The sequence below is a fragment of the Glycine max genome, chromosome 6 (genome assembly GCF_000004515.6).
Source record: "Glycine max cultivar Williams 82 chromosome 6, Glycine_max_v4.0, whole genome shotgun sequence".
In the NCBI taxonomy this organism is placed as follows: domain Eukaryota; kingdom Viridiplantae; phylum Streptophyta; class Magnoliopsida; order Fabales; family Fabaceae; genus Glycine; species Glycine max.
The window spans coordinates 10,317,580-10,336,545 of NC_038242.2; the positions used below are offsets into that span (position 1 = coordinate 10,317,580).

The window sequence follows — 18,966 nt, forward strand, 5'->3', positions numbered from 1 at the left end:
GTTAAATAGGTCATTTGGTTTTATCTTTATTGTACTTCAAATTTAAGACGCCCAATGTCTGGGTAACGTACTGGGTAAAAATAAAACAGTTCCCTGGAGATCATGTAATAACAAGGGTATCTGAATGTAAAATCTTAATCGGTGAGTTACAATTAAAACAACGCAGCTTTAAACAAATAATAGCAGCCTTGCATTGGGCATGACACTACAATTAGCAAATGAATCGAATGTAATTAATACTCATGAGTTTATAACACAAGACAGAATATGCACGTCCATATACTGGAAGAGTAAATCACCAGGCATGGACTACATGAAATGCCAGAACTATAGTCTATTCATCTTGCTTGCAGAACGATGAATGATAACTGCCACGATTCTACGAATAACATGTCTGAAAATTATACAACAAAAACCGAAAAGCTGTGGATCACTTCGATCCATTTATAACACAAAAAGGACACTATAGAATATCTGTCAGGCTTAAAAAAATGAAAGAGTCGTGGAAGAGTGTATTTTCATTGATCTACATTTTGATTTCTCAAGCCTATTGCATCATCAGTCACACCAACATCTCTATCCTTTGCACTGTCATTTATCATTCTTTATCTGTTTACTACCCTCGTTTAACATTTCTGCTCTACAAGGTTTTGAAGCATTCTCTCTCCCATTTCACAGCAGGTGAACCAGACCTCGTTTCTTCATCAGGCTTCCTAAGCATTATCCGTTGTCTCGTTAGCTTCTGTTGCTATCTGGAGGAGGTCTAAAGGAGTAGCGGCTGGATCCAACTCTCGACAACCCTTTGGAGCATTATCAGCTTCTTGGCCAGTAAGCAAGTAATTAGGAACCTGATGAGAGAATTGAAACATTTCCTCTTTAAGAATCCTCCTCTCCTGATCACAGTCCATGTGCCTTTGAAACACAGTCCTAAAACCAGCAACCTTAACAAGGGGGGTAACTAATATGCCTTGCTCTTCATCGAAATCTTCAAGCACCTCCACCATATCATACTTGTGTATCACTTCATCTGGGGTATGTTCATTCCAATCAGGAGACCAGTTTCTGTAAAGAGCCCAGACCTCCCCTTTTCCAGGAAAGATTCGAACAACACCTCTTGTGCCTTTTGTCCACCTAACCTTGTGAGAGAATGAATTTAATGATTCAGTTATTTCATGCTTGCCAGTTCTGAAATCCCCGCAAGTTTTATAAAAACCAGAGCCTACCCAATCTATTGGGCCCAATTCACTGTTGCTTCGAGAGTTAAGCCAACTGATCCGCATTTTAAATGGCTTCATGGAGATCACCTTGTGAATTTTAGCATAATAACGAGGCATTCCATCATCGTCATCATAAGCAGCCCAGACCTGGTCCTCTGCAAAGGAATTTTCATCTCTATCCAAGTCAAAATTATGAAAATCAGGGTCTGGAACATTGATTGTAACATAAGTTTGGCTCTTCTTAACTGTATCATCAGTTCTGACAGGGAAAGAATCAATGTCCAGATGCCTGTTACCATTAACAGCAGTCTCTCTCAGCTTCTCTGAACCAGTTGGTTTGCCATTAAATGTGCTTTTCTGTCTTTTATTCTCTTTGTCCTTGTTAATCTTAGCTTCAGCCATCAATTTCCATTCTTGAAGTTTCTCACGAATTTCAATGCGTGACTTATCCATCAACATGTTTCGTATTTCAAACATTGACAATTCTCTTGTGCTGTAATGCTTGCCAGGAAGACCTGAAAAACCATAATTCCTTTCTGTTTCCAAGTTAGCCTTTCCTGGTTCAGAAAAGGTGCCCAAACCAGCCGCTCCATGTCCTGTAGCCATATGATTTGCCATGTATCCTTGATAACCATTAATGCAAATATCATCTGTCTTCCTTTTCTTCATAGGTTTTTCAGCTTTGTGAAAAGAACCTTCCCTCCTTACTCTCTCACTTGCCTGCTGCACAACACTTGCAGCTTGAGCTGCAACAGATGTTGATCCATCTGTGCTACCAAAACCAGCCATTCTAGAGTGAGAACCCCACTGAAAATTTGTATTATTACTTCCAGCATGGTGTTGAGAATTCTGATGCCGTTGATGAGAAGACCAATTTGGTGGCTTAAAAACATTTGGTGGTGGACCCCTCTCTACGGCAACAAAAGCTTCATTACAGTTTGGACATAAAAGGGTGTGATTCAAATAAACCCTGAGATATTCATAATGTGTCCTGCACCTATTACAGATAGTCCAAAAGGTTTCAACCTTTTTAACCGGAGCTGAAGGTGCCCGACCATTATTCTTTCCTGCCCTGACATTTGAAGTTGCATTCTTCTTTAGATTATAATAACCATTTGAACTGGGTGCATCCGATTGAGATCCAACATGGTTGGGATTATTATGTTGGAATCCTTTCAAACTCCTCTTCTGGTTATATTCTAGTCTCTTGGTCTTATCTGATAACAAACTCCATGCCTCTGAAACCAGCTTAAATGCACCCTCAGCACCCAAAGACTTGTTTTTGTCAGGATGAAGAGTGAGAGCCAGCTTTCTGTATTGCTTTCTAACAGTCTCCTCATCAGCAAAGGGGCTCACTCCAAGTATACCATACCAATCCATTTCTCCACTTACTTTATTCTCAGCGGATATGTAAATATCAATTGTTGTCAAAAGCTGGGTAATATCCTCCAACTCAGGATACAGATTTTGAGCCTTGAGAGCAAACTTCTTTGCACCAACATATTCTCTTTCTGAAAATTTCCTCTCTGCTATTTCTTTGGCCCTAACTGCCTCATCTTTGTTGCACTCCATCATTTTGTAGTAGTCTTAAATATTGTTAAGTTACTTCCTCAGACAGTTAAAAATGCGGGGAACAATTTAACCACGGCTACTGGATTTTATACCAGGTCTCCTTTGCTTGAGGAAACCCCTCAACCTTGTACCTGAACCAATGGAGAAAGAAATTGAGTCACACTCCCTAAATTTCTCAAGATTTAGGTGTGTGGAGCAAAAATTACAAGCAAATCAACTTTTCAAAGTATGAATCACAAATAGATATTCAAAACTATTAATGACAAAAGCTGTAGTTTATGACACTGTGTGAGCACTTTATAAAGAATTTTCATCTTCAATATGTGGAGTCACTTGCATTGCACTGTCATATACCTCTATCATCATCTGTATGGAACAACATACATTATCTGTGTGTCATTGTTGTCTAGGGAAAAATTGAAAGATTATATAGTAAAGTATTATAAATTCAAATAAAGAAAGATGAGAAGAAATGATAAGACATGTCTCCCTTGCATGTAACCTTAAATCCTATTGTTCACAGGTATGGACATGTTCACTAACCAGGCATAGTGACTATACATGTCAATATTACAGTGTGATTTGATGTAAACAAGATATGTGGGAGTAACATTGCCAATGTCAGAATTTGTTTTCTATCAAGGAATCCTGGATCCTTAACTATAATTTTGGTTGGAACTTATGTAGAAACTAGAAAGAAACTGGATAATTGCCTTTTTCTCATTTGCAATATTAAGCCAGCATATCAATGTATAGAACTTACATAAAACTGACTAATATAGTTACAAAGCCTGATTAAATCACGAAGTACCCTTTTTAAAGAGCAGAAAAGGTAATGCATTAACATTAATGAATTGTTTATTTGCTTATGACATGTTGCTATTCAATTAGATTCCCTTGATAGCAGCACAAAGGTGTGAGCAACTAAATATTTTCTTATAAAAAGTATTGCAGACATCATCTCAGAAGGCACAAGGCAGAGGTGATAGAGTCACTTTTAATTAAACTTCTAGGATAAGGCCAATGGTTAAGTTTCCTATGACCTAAAAGATTCCTTTCCAATGCTATACTTATTCCAAAATCCAATTTATAAGCATGTTCCACTTACAAGAGTTCTGTATTTTATTGAAAAGTGAAACAGGGAATGCGGTACAATGTTTACCAGTGTTTAGCCTTATACAAGCTGGATGGTTAGAAAGAATAAAGGTATCGGAGGTTGTTTGTGGTCGCAAAATACTTACCAAGTTCAAAGGAAAGTTTTTTCATACTGTTATACATCTGGCTATACTCTGTGGTAGTGACCGCTGCACTTTATAGAGACAAGACAAAAGTGAGAATAACAGAAAGAGAATGTTAAGATAGATGTGCGACCACACAGTAAAGTATAGGATATGAAATGATTGTATATGAAGACATATTGGTGTGGCATCAATTGAGGAAAATATGACAGAAAACCAGCATAAGGTAGTTTGGCCACATACAAAGGTCACTGGAAACAAGGAGAGTAAATTGCATGATTTATAATTGCATGAAAAGGGAGGAAGGAGACCAAGAAGGACATTGGAGGAAGCTGATAAAAGAAATCTCGTGATGAATTATATATCTAAGGATTAGGTCTGTAACAAAGCCCAATGATGTCATGTGATTAATGTAGTCAACTTCACCTAATGGGATAAGGCCTTTGTTGTCATATAACAATAAAACAACCCACATATGCAAGAATATCCAACTCAAATACTTCCACAGAAGCCATCCATGCAATCAAAATAAATTTCCAAAATTCCATTCTTCTTCATGCTAAGTTGTTCACCAACACTGAAAGCTAGACCAAGTTCAACACACTGATAAGCATGTGTTAGATTATAATATAATATAATAGTCTAAATATTTTTTTCGGTTATCAAAGAGGAAGGTGAGGACAGATCTACACGAAAACAAACTGCAAACCACCACAAACCATATAAAATATTACTCGTTAGTTGTTAACCCAACCAAAAATGCAACTATCAGCACCCTTTCCAGTCCCGTAACCACAAGAACAAGGTCAATGTCTTCCAGTAAGCAATTATTGATTTGTAAACTGAACTCAATATAACAAATAACTATTATTAATTGCTTTTTTCTTTGCTCAGTTTTCCGCCTTTGGATATAGATACAGTACCAATACGACCTAGTATGAACCAATCACAAATCAAAAGTATCAACTCCAAAAATAACAATAAAATTCGAATCATCGACGCCATCCCAAAATCCCCGGAGTAGTAATTAAATTAATAGGCGAAATTCACGCAACGCAGCAAAACAAGCAAAATTCAGAACACCAGCTGACACAAAAACCTCGCAATTGAAGCTTACCTCAAAATCAAATAAATAAAACAAGTAAAGTAAAAATGTTCGGACACGAACCTCTTTTTGTTGTTTTTGTTCAGACAGCGAAATTCGAAGTCAACAGAATCCCGCCACGGATCTACAGGGGAAGCGCATTTCAAATTAACTCTTGCAACGGTCGAAATCGAGGGAAAGTGAAAATCTGGAAATTGAGCTGGAAACCCTAGCTGGAAGATGGCGCGTTGCGAATCTAATGAAGAAGAAGTAAAAAGCAGAGAGAGAGAGAGAGAGAGAGAGATAAGCGGTGTATTGAGAAGTAGCGAAGATGATGAGGAGGAGGAGTGAGGAGTGAAAATTACCTGATTGGAGAAAAAAGGGTGTGAGTGACGTTGAGGAATTTTGAATTGAATCTGAGAAGACGGTCTCAGTCTCAGCATGTACAATGACCCATCTGTCAAAGCCAAGCCCTCAACTCAACAACAAACAACTGTGAAGAATCTTATTTGCCCCCAATTTACTACTGAAAAATGGAACCCCCCTTGTTGAGCTGGTTATTGTTATTATTTTTTTTTTCCTCCTTTTTTTCTTGATCCATGTCAACTTTTTTATAATGTGTGGGACCCAAATAACTTGACCATGGTTAGCTTTTACTCCTGGGGTTAGGAATTGGGTTTGCAACTTAGGGCCAAGAGAATTTTAAATTATTCTTTTTTTGAAGATTTTGGTATTTTTTGGTGTATGTGTGAATATTTATTTGGTAATTGGTATGAATCAAAACACTGAATTGAAACTTTACTTTTATAGTAAAAAAAATATTAAAAATTTCAACCTACTTAGAATGTAGCAATAGTAAAGGTTTTTTTTTATATAGTATTAGCTAATGATGAATTAAAAAAAATGTTGAATTATGTAGTGATGACTTAAAAAATAAATGAGAAATTAGTCAGAGAGAATGTATAAACATTATTATTTAACTATCTTAAAAATCAACAACCACAACTATTGTTAATAGTGTAGTTATTTTATTAACAATTTATAGAAATTAAACTAAAAAATTTAGATTACTTTTTAACTATTTTTTCGTCAAACCAAGTATCTTTTATCAAAAATTAAGAATTAACATCTTAAAATATTAACATTCATTTAAGGATTTGATCTCTCTTAATATATGTTTTTGATATGTACACAAATTTAAAATTAAACACTTGAGTAGTATATGCTTAAGGGATATGGTTCCAAAAAAATTATTCCCCCATGAGGTCTGTTGACATCATTAGAGTCTTAATGTTTAAAGTATTGTTGATGTTAGTACTCAATGAGTCATCATAATTTTTCTTAAAAGGTGTCTCAATCGATAAAAAAAAAATAAAGATGTTTAAAAAATATCATTTGTCTCAACTCCTTAATATGTATAACTTTTTGGCATGTAAAATTCATTTATAAATTGTCATTACTTAACTTATTATTATAAGTTTTTTGCTCAGTTTAATATATAATATATAATACAAACATTTCATATTAATTTAAAGCTTTACCCATTTTGATTTATTATGATCTTAACTTATTTATAAGTTCGGAAAAAAAATTCTTATTTTATAAGTTAATGTAATCTTTTTTTTAAGATTCAATTATTTAATTCATCAAAATAAATTAAAGTAATTAATTTAATTTATAGTCATGAATTTATTTAAAATTTATATCTATATATATATGAACATATATTAAAATTATTCTTATCGTTAATATTCATTAATGTGTTCTAGTTGTGTGCCATACAACTGATTAAGTATATTTTAATTTATAAATAATTAATATTATAGACATTATAGATTAAATTTTATAAAAATATATAAACATTACTTTTAATTTGAGCTTGAATTCAGTGACTTTGGTGTTAGAAAGTCACATTAATTTAGTTTTTATAATTTTTATACTTGACATAAAAAATATTACTGAGTCCATGATTAACTAGTACAACGGTATTTTAGTTTATCCTTTAAAAAAATGTGGCAAAATCTGGAACAACAAATTAATCCAATAATTGACTTTTCCGTGCCAAAATCACCGAATTTAATTCCTTTAATTTTTTTTTATAAATAAAGATAATATTTAAATTCGATTTACAACCGAACCAAATTACTACAAATTACCAAATGATGATAAACATCATTCAAACTTATTTTTGAATTCTTAAATTTAATGTTATAGATTGAGAATATCTATTTGTTTTTAAAGGAGAATATTTTTTTTTTTGAAAATGGAAAATAAATTTCTTAATTAGGTTAAGTTCAGTGAATTAAGATAAATAATGTTAAAATATATGGGTTAGGTTAGTGAAGATTAAATTTGAGAAATGTATAACCCAATCAAACCTAACCTAGCTATTAGTAAGATCGACCACCCTTAGACCACTTGAGGCAAAATTTAATTTGTTTTTTTTATATGACAAATTTAAGAAGTTCTTGCATATTTTTTAAAAAGCTCTTGCATTAATTTAATACACTTGAGTGCACTATATTACTCTCTTCATTTCCTGCGAAGACAGATATGCGATCAAATCTTTTTTTTTAGTGAATGACAATCAAATCTAATTCAAAATAAACTATAAATTCATTTATCTTTTTTTTATGTTCTTAAATGGGTTTTGTTGTTAATAAATTCATTTATCTAAAAGTTGGATAGAAACACTTCTACAAATTTTAATTTAAACGGCTTAATGTACTAATTAGGAATTTAGGATGTATTTTTGTAAAAAAAAAAAAAACAGAAATTTAGGATGTATATCTAAATTAATTTCAAGCATAAATTGTTGTATACTAGAACTTGAATCGTGGCGGGAGAAATTAATTATAAACAGTTATCAAGCTAGCATTATATTGCTATCCAATTAATGTTTTAACATTAAACCTTTTATTTTTCTTTTCTTGATTAGTAAAAAAAAATCCTTTTTATGATGAGGCTTCCGTGCATTTGAACTTTCAATAACTGTAAATATCCTTGATATATGTTATTTTTTAATAACTGTATATAAATTCAATTAAAAATTTATAATAAACAGTTATTGAAACAATAAGAAAATTATAATATACAACTATTAAATTTTATTTTCTTATTAAAATTCAATAGTTGTATCTAAATTCAAATAAAAATTGTAGAAATTTATTTTTTTACTGTATATTCAATTTTAATATATATATATATACACACACATTAAAGTTTGTTATAATTACTACTTTTTTGTTGAATAATACTTTTTAATGTACACAAATCCAATTGAAAATTATATATTTAATAAACAAAATAATCATTACAGTGTAAGAAAAATATCAAAATATTTATATATTATATAAATACTATATTAATAAAATTAACATAGGGTTTTCATAAGCAATTGGTAGAAAACATAGAAGATGCAAATGTAATCATACGTCTCCCTTTTCGTTAGTAGTGTCAAGACATCTGAGAGAGGGATACTCAATGTTATACTTAGAAAATAATTAGCTGGAAGCATAATCTATTCAAGAGAAGTATTAGGTCACACCTTCTAATACATTTTTTTTAACATTCTTTTTTAATTGAAAATTTATTAAAAATCATAAAATTTAGTAGGTCCTAGAGTATTTAATGTCTCTCTTCTGATTTTAAAATTTTTAATACATTTTAAGAGAATATGTTTTTAATACTCCTCTTTATTCAATTATCCAAGATAAGGGCGGACCCAACAAAAGAAATTATAGAGGACCAAATAGGCTTATATAATTTTATAATAAAAATTTACATTAACTATTTATTTTATAAGAAAAAAGAACAGAGTATATTAAAATGAATTTCTACTCATGTTTTATACAACATAATATTTTTTTTATTATATCATATTATTAGTATGAAATATTCAACCATTTTGTTAATGACTAATATTTATCAAAGAACCTATTTAATTTACTTTTAATGGGATATTCTCTCCCAATCATAATGTTTTTCATCCAAACCTATTTAATTTATCTTATTTAAGGAGATCAAACGCACTACTATTTATTATTGTATAACTTAATATTTGGTTTGTTTTTCCAAAGTTTATATGATAATATTTAGATTCATAGATTCAAAGTTAGACTTATACACAGCCAAAAATAGATTGAAACCTAGCAAACAATTAATGATAAAATATATAAGAGAAACAAATTTAAAATAATATATGAATAATAGTAATAAAAAGGAATAATAGTTATTACTATGTCTTGCCTAAAACAAAAGGTATTAATATGTCTTAAAATTAAAGTTATCAATTTCTTATGTGATGTAAGTTTTTTATAAAAAAAATAAAATATAGTGCAAGTTTATCTCAAAGAAAAGATTAATAATAAATAACATTTAATTTCTCAGATAACCAAATCAATATAAAACAAAGAATAATAAAGTAATTTGGTTACAAATATAAATATTTATAACATCTAAAACAACAACAATACATTATAAAAGGAAAATATATTAACAAGGAAATAAATAACATTAAATATTTTATTTTAAAAAGTAAACAAATGTAATTATTTCAATCGTGAAGATTATAAAAAGAATTACAGTATTTATAAAATAAAATAAAATATTTGTCTAAGAAAAGAGAAAAAAATGTCATTATTTTTGTGATCAATACTATAAAAAGGAAATAAAATATTTTATCAAGAAATCAATAAAAATACTTAAATACTATTGTTTTTATTATATAATAAAAGTCTTCAAAAAAAATAATTAATTTAATATCAAAATATTATATATTAAAAATAGAATTTTAAAAAAATCAGGGGGACCAAGGCCACCCCCATCATGTATAAGTACGTTCGCCCTTGATCTAAGATGTGTCGTGGCGGTTTAAATAGCCATAAGACTACCGCATTACACTCTTTGAAAAACATGATGTGGTGAATTTGAAGACTACCGCAAACCACAACCACGCCGCACCACCTCATCAACCATGACTCTGCACCACTGCACCACTGCACAGTTGTGTTGTGAGTTTGAAGACGAAAATCGAGTGAAGAGAGAAAGGGAAAATATAATATACATGACTGATAAATGTTGGCAGATTCACAAATTCATAATGTTGTTCATGTTAAACAATCTCCGAATTACATAATCCAGAAGCTTTTTTTCGGGTACCCAGAACAACAAATATGGAGTTCTTCTAACACAATTTCATATGAGTAATTTGGAACACATGTTATGTTCCGCATTACTCAATTCAGAACTATGATAACATAGTTGATGGGTTAGTGCGACACGATGGTGGGTTTGATGCGGTGTGGAGGTTCGTGGGCCACCACAATGGTCTTTAAGCGCAAGGTGGTGTTTGGGTGGAGGAAAAATGGAGTGCATAAAACACTTGCCTTGCTTTGATTCCACGCCGAATGAGTTTTGTAACCCACAACTAGAAATGTATATTCACAATTCATACGAGTATAATTTATTTTCTCTCACTGTTACCCACAAATTTCGTACTTCATACTTATAGAATAGCAAATGCATCATGAAAGATTATCAAAATAGTTTGCTAGCAAATCTTATATGGAAGAGTAATTGAAAGATTTATTTTAGTAATATACATTATGAATAATCTAAAAGTTATATTAATATAAAACCCTAAAACGTTATGTCATATTTCTAGGACTTAGCTGCAAATAAAATAGCCAGAAAAACCTTCTATAACCAGTCAATTCACTAACCACGTGTTTGGTTACGTTTCTATCAACATTTGTGACCCACACCTGCTTTGAAAATTGAACATTTTGACGTAAAAAAATTGAAGAAAACATGCGTTCAAAATGCCTCCCCAAATACGCACTAACTCCCCTATGCACCATATGCTAGACCATTCCCTTTTTTCCTAAAAATATTATTCTTAAATTCAAATTCAATCCAGTAATAATTAGAAACTTAACCATAGCATTATCGTAGTGAATTAGTTAGCACATTAATTAAGTACAATATCAGAAAATGAATTATGAAGTATGAACAATGCTACAAGGCAACAAGTGTATGGTGGTAATGCTAAAAGATATCATGATTGCTGGCCATCACTAAGTGAAGGTACATGAATGATTATAGTGTACTTTCTTTAAACAACTCTTACACTATAAACCTCAGAACTTCATATGAAGAATGGGTTGTCATTTGTCAATCTACACGGGCAACAGCACTTATTCACTTTGTTATGCGACGTGACATGCGAACCAATGCTACCAGCTGTTACCCTCAGCACCAAAAGGGGTTACAGATAGCAGTTTACTTGTACTCTCCCAAAGTTCACGTGCTAATTTGGCATTTCGCGAAAGTGTTGAAGGGTTGATAGTCCTACCATTACCCCCAAAAAAGTAAGCTCCTGATGTTCCCTGAAAAATGCAAGCCCATTTAATAACATCATGAACTCAATGGCTGCAGTCAATATTAGAATTAAGAAAAAACTAGAGCAGACATAAGAGAACAGTGTAAGCATCAGCATATAAAGAATGAAATAGTTAATTGTTTAGAGCAATTATTCAAACCAATGGTGAAATTGAAGGTGTGGTATGAACTGTGCTAGATACAGGTAGATGAAGTGATAAATGCAGAGCTCAAAATTAAGAAAGATTTGGGGAGGTTGGTATAAGCCCTGGCTATTTTATTTCCTAATGAGTTCATTAAATGGGATAGGACAATCATTATAAGATAGTGATTTTTTTTCACTCCATTTAGTAGACAACGATTACTTAAGATGGGGAGAAGACAATTTAGATGGTTTGGTCATTTACAACACAATAATCATCATAAATTCACTTGTCAATACTCAATAGTTTGCGGCTGCTAGAAAAATAGGGGAAATCGAGAAACACTGAGGCAGGACTGAAAATGATAGAGACAGCAAATAAAAATAATTTGATACATAGGACAAATTGGCTGATGAGAAATTTCAAGATCAAATTATGCATAAGAATTGTACTACCCCTCCCTTCCCAATTTGTGTGTGTGGTTCTCCTTTCTGGTACCCATAACATATATTGTTACCTAATACGACAATTTTAATTTAAAGATACGAGTATGCTAATATATTTTTTAAATAATAAAATAAAGAACATAAAATATTTGCAGATTGTTATGAAAATATTTATAATAAAAGAAATTAAGAAACCTGCAATCTATAAATATTCATAGATTGATCTAGCTATTATCTGAGACATACCTAGTTATAGCCCAAGTAGCACAAGAGTAACAGAACGGAAATTATATATCGTTTGTGAGCACACATTAATTTCCTATTTTTAGAGAAGTTTTATTTCACAAGAGTATTGCGGAGTTATTCCGAACGAAAATTGAGAGAAATGTATTTTATTTTTACCTGAAAGCATCCATTTGTGTGTGTACGTGTTTTATAATGTTTATTTAGATCCTCTAATGTATGTAAAAGCATCCATTTGGGAGAGGAAATTGGAGAGAAGCCTATTTTACCTGAAAGCATAAATTGAGAGAAACCTATTTTACCCGAAAGTGTCCATTTGTGTATGTGTTTTATAATTTGTATTCGGATCCTCTAATATATGTAATAGTTTGTTGAAATAATTGACCAATATATTGTTTCCAAGCCAAAAGTCAAGGTGAATTACCTTTGCAGAAAATAAAGGCATAAGGAAATTGAGAATGCATCGACTTGTTGATAAATGACATGCTGTTAAAAATGTTAAACTGTAAATCAATATTAAGTACAAATAAAAGTACTTACTGGTGGAGCTAGAGCAGCATCAACAATAGAGTCAACCCCACACTCAGGGGATTGCAACAGCCGTAGACGCTTCAACACATAGATTGCTAACCAAGATAGGATTGCTGGAATTTCTCGCATGAGGTTTGTCTGCACAACTCCAGGATCCGCAACACTAATGTGCAACAATACAAAAACTGAATGTAAAAGGTGAAGTAGAATCCATGAGACAAGAATAAAGCTTTATACAAAAAGTTTAATACATTTTGCACCTCTTTTTCATTTTTTTCATTGAGAATTTTCATTTGTCTCATTTTTTATTCATGTTCATTCACCTTCACCCAGAAGATTGGATCCTCTAACCTAGCGACCCAAACCCACTCCAATAAAGCCATGATTAGTTGTTACTTAGACAACTTTAGCTTAAAAACTGATCAAAAGTGGATTTATATAAGTGTAGCTGGTCCTATTTAAACCTTTTTTCCTATCCAACTCATTGGATGATTATGCAGTTACAGCTAGTTGAAAGCAGGGGTGGAGATAGACCCTTCAAAACTCATACATAGCTTTTCTTAGGGGGGCGGGGAATGGGGTGTTTGGAAACTTTGGGGAGGAAGGGAGCTAGGGGGCAGAAACCTCACTAGGAAATGATCCTGGTAGGGAGCCAAATATTTGTGACAATAACATCATTATATCCTAAAAAGACAGAGGCTTATGACAAATCTCATCCTTTAATTGAAAGTTTAAAACCACAAGAGAATTACAGGTTTGTCAAACATGCACACATGAATTTTACCCATAGCACATGATTGGAAAATATGCCAATGTGTCCATATATACTTTTGCCAAAACCAAGAACCTGTGAGCTGTGCAGAAAAGATATATAGGAAACCAAGGGCACTTTTGGATAAACAGCTTAGTTAAGCACTTATAAATTTTTATCATATGAGATCTCATTCATTAACTTGATTGTAAAGCTTATTTCAATAAGCTAAAAAAATGTATTTGGATAAACTTCTCAATGAAGATTATTGAAATAAGCTAAAATCTAAAAACAGCTTATCGGAAAGTCATAAGTCATTTCCATAAGCTCAAGTAAGTTCTTCTAATGTCTCCCTAAAACTTGTAATTAAGTTCATGAAGGTTGGGCAAGTAATAGAAGCAATCAGATGAACATATTTCAAACAACATAGTTGACAGTTATGCAATAAATAGTTAACTATTAACATATACCAAACTTTTTCAATACATATAGCAGTACACAGCACTTGGGAACAAGACAGAAAAAGGAAATGAAAGTAAGTAGAAGTAAGTAGATTAGTAATTACATACGTGACAAATATCTGGTGAGATTTTCCCATTAGGCAAAGCTGTCGGTGGAGCTCATAAGAGAAGAGAATGAGGCATACTTCAAAAAAATTAAATGCTAGTTAGGACTAAAGACATAAAGCAATCTATATAACTTAATCCAAAATTTGCAGTTTACATTTAGAATACTCATAGATGTGAGCACATGGATATTGTATTGATCTAAAAAATCTCTCCCCGGATACAGTTCCCTCATCAACCTGCACATCAGTAACTAAAGAGAAGAGCTTGATCAGTTTCTATAGGAGAAGCGCTGTTGTAGAAACAATGTGACAAAGAATTTATGGAATAGAATCAAACTGAAAGAGTTGGATCACCAGACGATAACATAGATCAAGAAGTAAGGTTTATAATGATTATCCCTACCAGCTCGATGTGTAAAGGATGTTACATTCACAATTTTGGAGGATACAGGGCTGCTTTCAAGAAGTGGCAGTAGAAGCTTTGTTAAAGCAAATGCACCAATATAATTTGTACCAATCATCCTGGGAGAAAAAAATGTAAAACATTTATACATTTTAAAAGTCAGTACTAATTATAAAATTAAGATACCAAACAAACATGGAGCAAACAAGTAAAAACTTCGTACCCCATTGTCCAGAGGCTCTTCGCTATGCGAAGGTATGGAGCAAACAAGTATATAAAAAAAAATAAAAATAGGGGCACCACCACCACCACCACCTAGTATAGTATGGGAAGGGTAAATAGCATTACCCCCGTACGCGGAGAGGCTATTTCCAAGATTTAAACCCATGACCTTCAGGTCACAAGGCAACAAGGCTCACCTTAATGGAGCAAACAAGTATAAAAAATAAATCTATTTTTTGCATACAGTTGTAAAAATATTCCATGTGTCTTTCTTGTGTTTGCGTTCCATAAAAAACATGTCGATCATGCTAATCAACATTATCTCCAAAATTTCAACATGTAACAAACACTCGTAACCATTTTCCTTAGCTTAAACAGATTATTAGCAGTCTGAATGTAATAAAATTTGCAAGCACGTGGCCTATGCATCTTTTGTTATGTTACACAGAGCATGCATCATAAGCACAAAAGTTATTCAATGATAAAGTGAAAAATTCTACAATACTACCAAAGGAGCTAGGAAAAAAGTATTTATTACTGATCATAGCCCTCAGGGGTGACTCTAGGTGATGTTGCAAGTATTCCAGCATTGTTTATCAGTATTTGTATGGAGCAGTGCAAATCAGAATCCAAAAACCACTGTTGCAAGGATGTTTTGAACTTTACGACTGACTCAATTGATGACAGGTCAACCTGAAAAGCTTCGAGGTGGGCATGTTCATTCCGATCTTTGATTTTTGTTATGGTCTATCAGACAGAGGGAGCCAGGGAACACTGGTAAGAAATTTATGAAGTGTGGAGTCGTCATCACCACGATTTTAAAAAAAGTGTTGTAGGAAATACCTCGGACAATAATTGCTGTGAACGTCCAACTGCATTCACAACTGGAATCTTAAGTATACATCGCATAGACTAGAAGAAGAATGCAAGCAATACACTTTTTAACACTCTTTCTAACATTATCTTTATGGGGTGAAATCTCATGTGGATTCCCCTAAATAACCTGGCCTCATACTTCATTAGTGAAGCTAGTACTAGATTTTACAAAGAGTTGTGATTTCCTCATACTCACTTTCTCTCACGCTCCTTCATTTTCTATCACATCTCTCTTCAATTTCAATCTCTCTCATCCGTACACTCCATAAAGGGTGTAAGACAAACATTACTCTTCCATAAATAATGAAGATATAGGGTGGGTTAGATGATTAAGGGAGAAGGGAACAGTGAAAAGGTCACGGGTTCATCCCGTCTGCTAAAAAAACTAACATTCTAACATTTGCCCATTAAACAAAAAAAATACTTTGCAAATAATAAAGAGAAGGCTGAAAAGGTAAGAGTGTGTCCTTAACCTTTCTTTAGACTAGAAACATGATTAAAGGTTTTTTTTTTAAGACTAATGTCAGTTGTTAATTTTGTTATTCGAAAGGATTCGAGGCCACTACCTCTCTCTCCCATTCTTGTCTTAAACACGAAGCCAACCTTATAACTACAGTATGCTTAAAATTTAAAAGTATGAAAAGTAGAATAAGATTAAGAATAAAAAGTTACCAAGCACAACAACATATCCTTCCTTGGAAAGTTCATAGGCAGCAGCTAATCCCAGACCAGACGTTGCCTACACCAACACAAAATGAAACTGAGAAATTCCCATAATCAAATAGCTAGAGCAAAAAAAGAATGAATGAATGAATAAAAAAAAAAAGAGAGAGAGACTTACACCAGTGATGACGCAGACAGGCCTAAAAGTAGTTGTGAAAGGGGAGCACCTGGGATAGGACACGAGTTTCTGAGAGAAGAGGGAACATTTCTCAGGAATTAGAGGTTTGAAATACTGGGAATGGGATAAGGAATCTTTGAACAATTGGTAATAAGAATAAAGAATAGAGAAAGTCCAGAGCAACGCCATTCTCCAGAATTGTAGTGAGCAAAGGAAAAAGAAAGCCCTCCACAACTCCTTCACCACCGTAATCAATCCCATTTTCGCAATTTGGTTCTTCCAGAGTGTGGAGATTAAGGGAGTGATGACGATGAAGTTGGGTTTGTTTTAGTCATTCGTTGTTATTTGTTGGTGTCGTCGCCTGCTTTCCCGTTCGCCTATTCCGAACCCATTGAAAATGTCAACTTCCAGTGTAAACGAAAAACAATAATACACCCTTAGATTTATAATTTTTTTATTTTATAATTTTTTTCTTTCATTAAATTATTATTTTGATTCTCTAATTTATAATTTATTTTTTATACAATTTGTTTATCTTTTATTTTTAAAAGATTTAATTTAATCTCTCAACTAATTTATTAAGTTCAAATTAATCTTTCTATTTTAAAAAGTTTTTAATGAGGGCTTTTATTTTTTGGAATTGGATCAATTTAGTTTTATTTAAAACCGAATTTAATCATTTTTTTAAAATGTTAGGAGTTTGACAGAAGAATTTGACAGCTTAATGGATATATGCTTAAAAGTGGGACAGGAGCTTTACTTAAATGTTTTTATTATATATTTCCTTGGTTTTAAAATAAGTATTGTTATAAGTTGTTTCATATACATAAAGAAAAATAAACTAATAAATAAATGAAATAAAATAATAATTTTATGAAAATTAAATTTAGTATTAATATTACATTTTAAAATTAATTTGATACATATTGGGAATTTTAATGGAAAAAAATGTTACTTTAAAAAGTCAAATACACATTTGATATTAAAAAGTTTTTTTTCTTAATTACGACTTTTATTTTAAGATAAAAATGAGTATAAGATAAATAATTCTGATTTTTTATATTTTTAAATTATTTATTTTTAGTATAAATATATATTTCAAATCTATTCATTTAATTTTTATTTTTTACTTTTTAAAAAAATTATATTTTAAAAAATACTCATAAATACTTATAAAATTATGAATATCTGTTTAACAAATATCTATGCAAATCTCCAGCTAAAAAAATATCTATGCAAATACGAGCTGGTGACAAGGCCTAGTTGCAAGTTGCAACAGTGTATCAAGAGCCTTATTTTACAACAACACTTTTATATTTATTTGTAATTTACAATTTATAATTATGGTAAAATAGTTACCGTATCGTGTACGAAGCTAGAATATACTATTAATCACCCGTATTCATTTACATTTGAAAAATCAGTAGTTGATTATAAAATTGAAATAGTAATTGTAATGATTTTCCAAATCTATCAGCTTATCAACTTGTTATTGCTGTTAAAAAAAAAAACTTCTTGTTAGTACATAACATTCATGCATGAGTGGTGAGTTTGTTTAAATTTTAAAATAAATATTTTTAAGAAAGTAATTTTTTGACAAACAAATATGATTTGTTTCTTGAAATAATAAAAAATTATTTATTTAAAATAGGATCAATCAAACCATAAGCGAGACTTAAATTAAATTTTAAAAGATTTATTTTTATTTTTTTATTTTAAATGTGTTAGTTTTTACCAGTAATATTTTTATCAATATGAGACATTTTTTACTTATAAATTATAATAGTAAATATTTTTTTTAGTAATAAACTTAAAGTGTAAGTTTTTGTTGTTTTGCTGTTACTCCTTGGACCCGTTATAATTTTAAGTAAAAACAGTTTAGATAAATTATAAAACTATTTATTTTTATTAAAATAAGTTTTTCTTAAATGAGCTTAAACGAACTCACCAGTAAGAAAAATTAAAAAAAGTGATTAAGGGTAATTATTTTATATCTAATATATTTTTTTCGGGTGCATGCGTTTCTAGTATTTACTTCATTACTTGTGAATTGAGTTGAGATAGATAGAAAATAGTTCTTAATAAAAATCTTAATTATCTGTAGTAATTAGTTTTTATTAGATTTAGTTAGAATTTTTGTAGGATTTGTCTTATGCACCTTTTGCGTTGGTTAGAAAATTGTATAGTATTTTTTTTTAATGCAGAAAAATTTGTATTATTAGTAGAACTGTTTATTAGGTAATGTAGCTATCTTTTTTTCTTACACAAAGTAACGTAGCTATCTGTTGACTTTTGCTCTCTACTTGCAGCTCGATTGTCATTTTACTTTGTATGGAAATTTTCAGAGTGGTCCATTCAAGTTGAAAGGTTAGAATTAAATAAGCCCAAAAAAAAAAAGATTGAATTTTTCTTCACGCCATTTTGAATTTTGAAAGACAATTTAAATTTTA

General features: G+C 31.4%; 2 protein-coding genes across 5 annotated transcripts; both read right to left on the reverse strand.

Moving 5' to 3' along the window:
• Positions 1-211: 211 nt before the first annotated feature.
• Positions 212-5,652, reverse strand: LOC100814722 (uncharacterized). 3 transcript variants are annotated; one of them, XM_014776380.2, is made up of 4 exons: positions 5,477-5,652; positions 5,196-5,367; positions 4,031-4,093; positions 212-2,920 (listed from the first exon to the last, which is right to left on the reverse strand). In XM_014776380.2, the coding sequence occupies exon 4, from the start codon at positions 2,790-2,792 to the stop codon at positions 714-716; it is 2,079 nt and encodes a 692-aa protein (XP_014631866.1). In that variant the 5' UTR covers positions 2,793-2,920; positions 4,031-4,093; positions 5,196-5,367; positions 5,477-5,652; the 3' UTR covers positions 212-713. The 3 variants fall into 3 exon arrangements, with proteins under 3 accessions (XP_014631866.1, XP_006581632.1, XP_003526697.2); XM_006581569.2 differs by having other exon boundaries at positions 4,031-4,098; XM_003526649.3 differs by lacking the exon at positions 4,031-4,093.
• Positions 5,653-11,086: 5,434 nt separating this feature from the next.
• LOC100816309 (dehydrogenase/reductase SDR family member on chromosome X) lies at positions 11,087-16,948 on the reverse strand. Of its 2 annotated transcripts, none has more exons than XM_003526652.4 (9): positions 16,517-16,948; positions 16,348-16,414; positions 15,643-15,671; positions 15,338-15,546; positions 14,578-14,696; positions 14,330-14,425; positions 14,176-14,251; positions 12,865-13,018; positions 11,087-11,500 (listed from the first exon to the last, which is right to left on the reverse strand). In XM_003526652.4, the coding sequence occupies exons 1-9, from the start codon at positions 16,775-16,777 to the stop codon at positions 11,348-11,350; spliced, it is 1,164 nt and encodes a 387-aa protein (XP_003526700.1). In that variant the 5' UTR covers positions 16,778-16,948; the 3' UTR covers positions 11,087-11,347. The 2 variants fall into 2 exon arrangements, with proteins under 2 accessions (XP_003526700.1, XP_040872365.1); XM_041016431.1 differs by lacking the exon at positions 11,087-11,500 and adding an exon at positions 11,536-12,593 and having other exon boundaries at positions 16,517-16,943.
• Positions 16,949-18,966: the final 2,018 nt, after the last annotated feature.

What these genes read in the sequence shown, in the direction of transcription:
- LOC100814722 (XM_003526649.3), bottom strand. Translation starts at nt 2,792, where the DNA reads ATGATGGAGTGCAACAAAGATGAGGCAGTTAGGGCCAAAGAAATAGCA.
- LOC100816309 (XM_003526652.4), bottom strand. Translation starts at nt 16,777, where the DNA reads ATGGGATTGATTACGGTGGTGAAGGAGTTGTGGAGGGCTTTCTTTTTC. An exon ending in CTGTCTGCGTCATCACTGGT is followed by an intron (nt 16,415 to 16,516) that starts GTAAGTCTCTCT and finishes GTGTTGGTGTAG; the next exon opens with GCAACGTCTGGTCTGGGATT. An exon ending in AGGATATGTTGTTGTGCTTG is followed by an intron (nt 15,672 to 16,347) that starts GTAACTTTTTAT and finishes TTGTGAATGCAG; the next exon opens with TTGGACGTTCACAGCAATTA.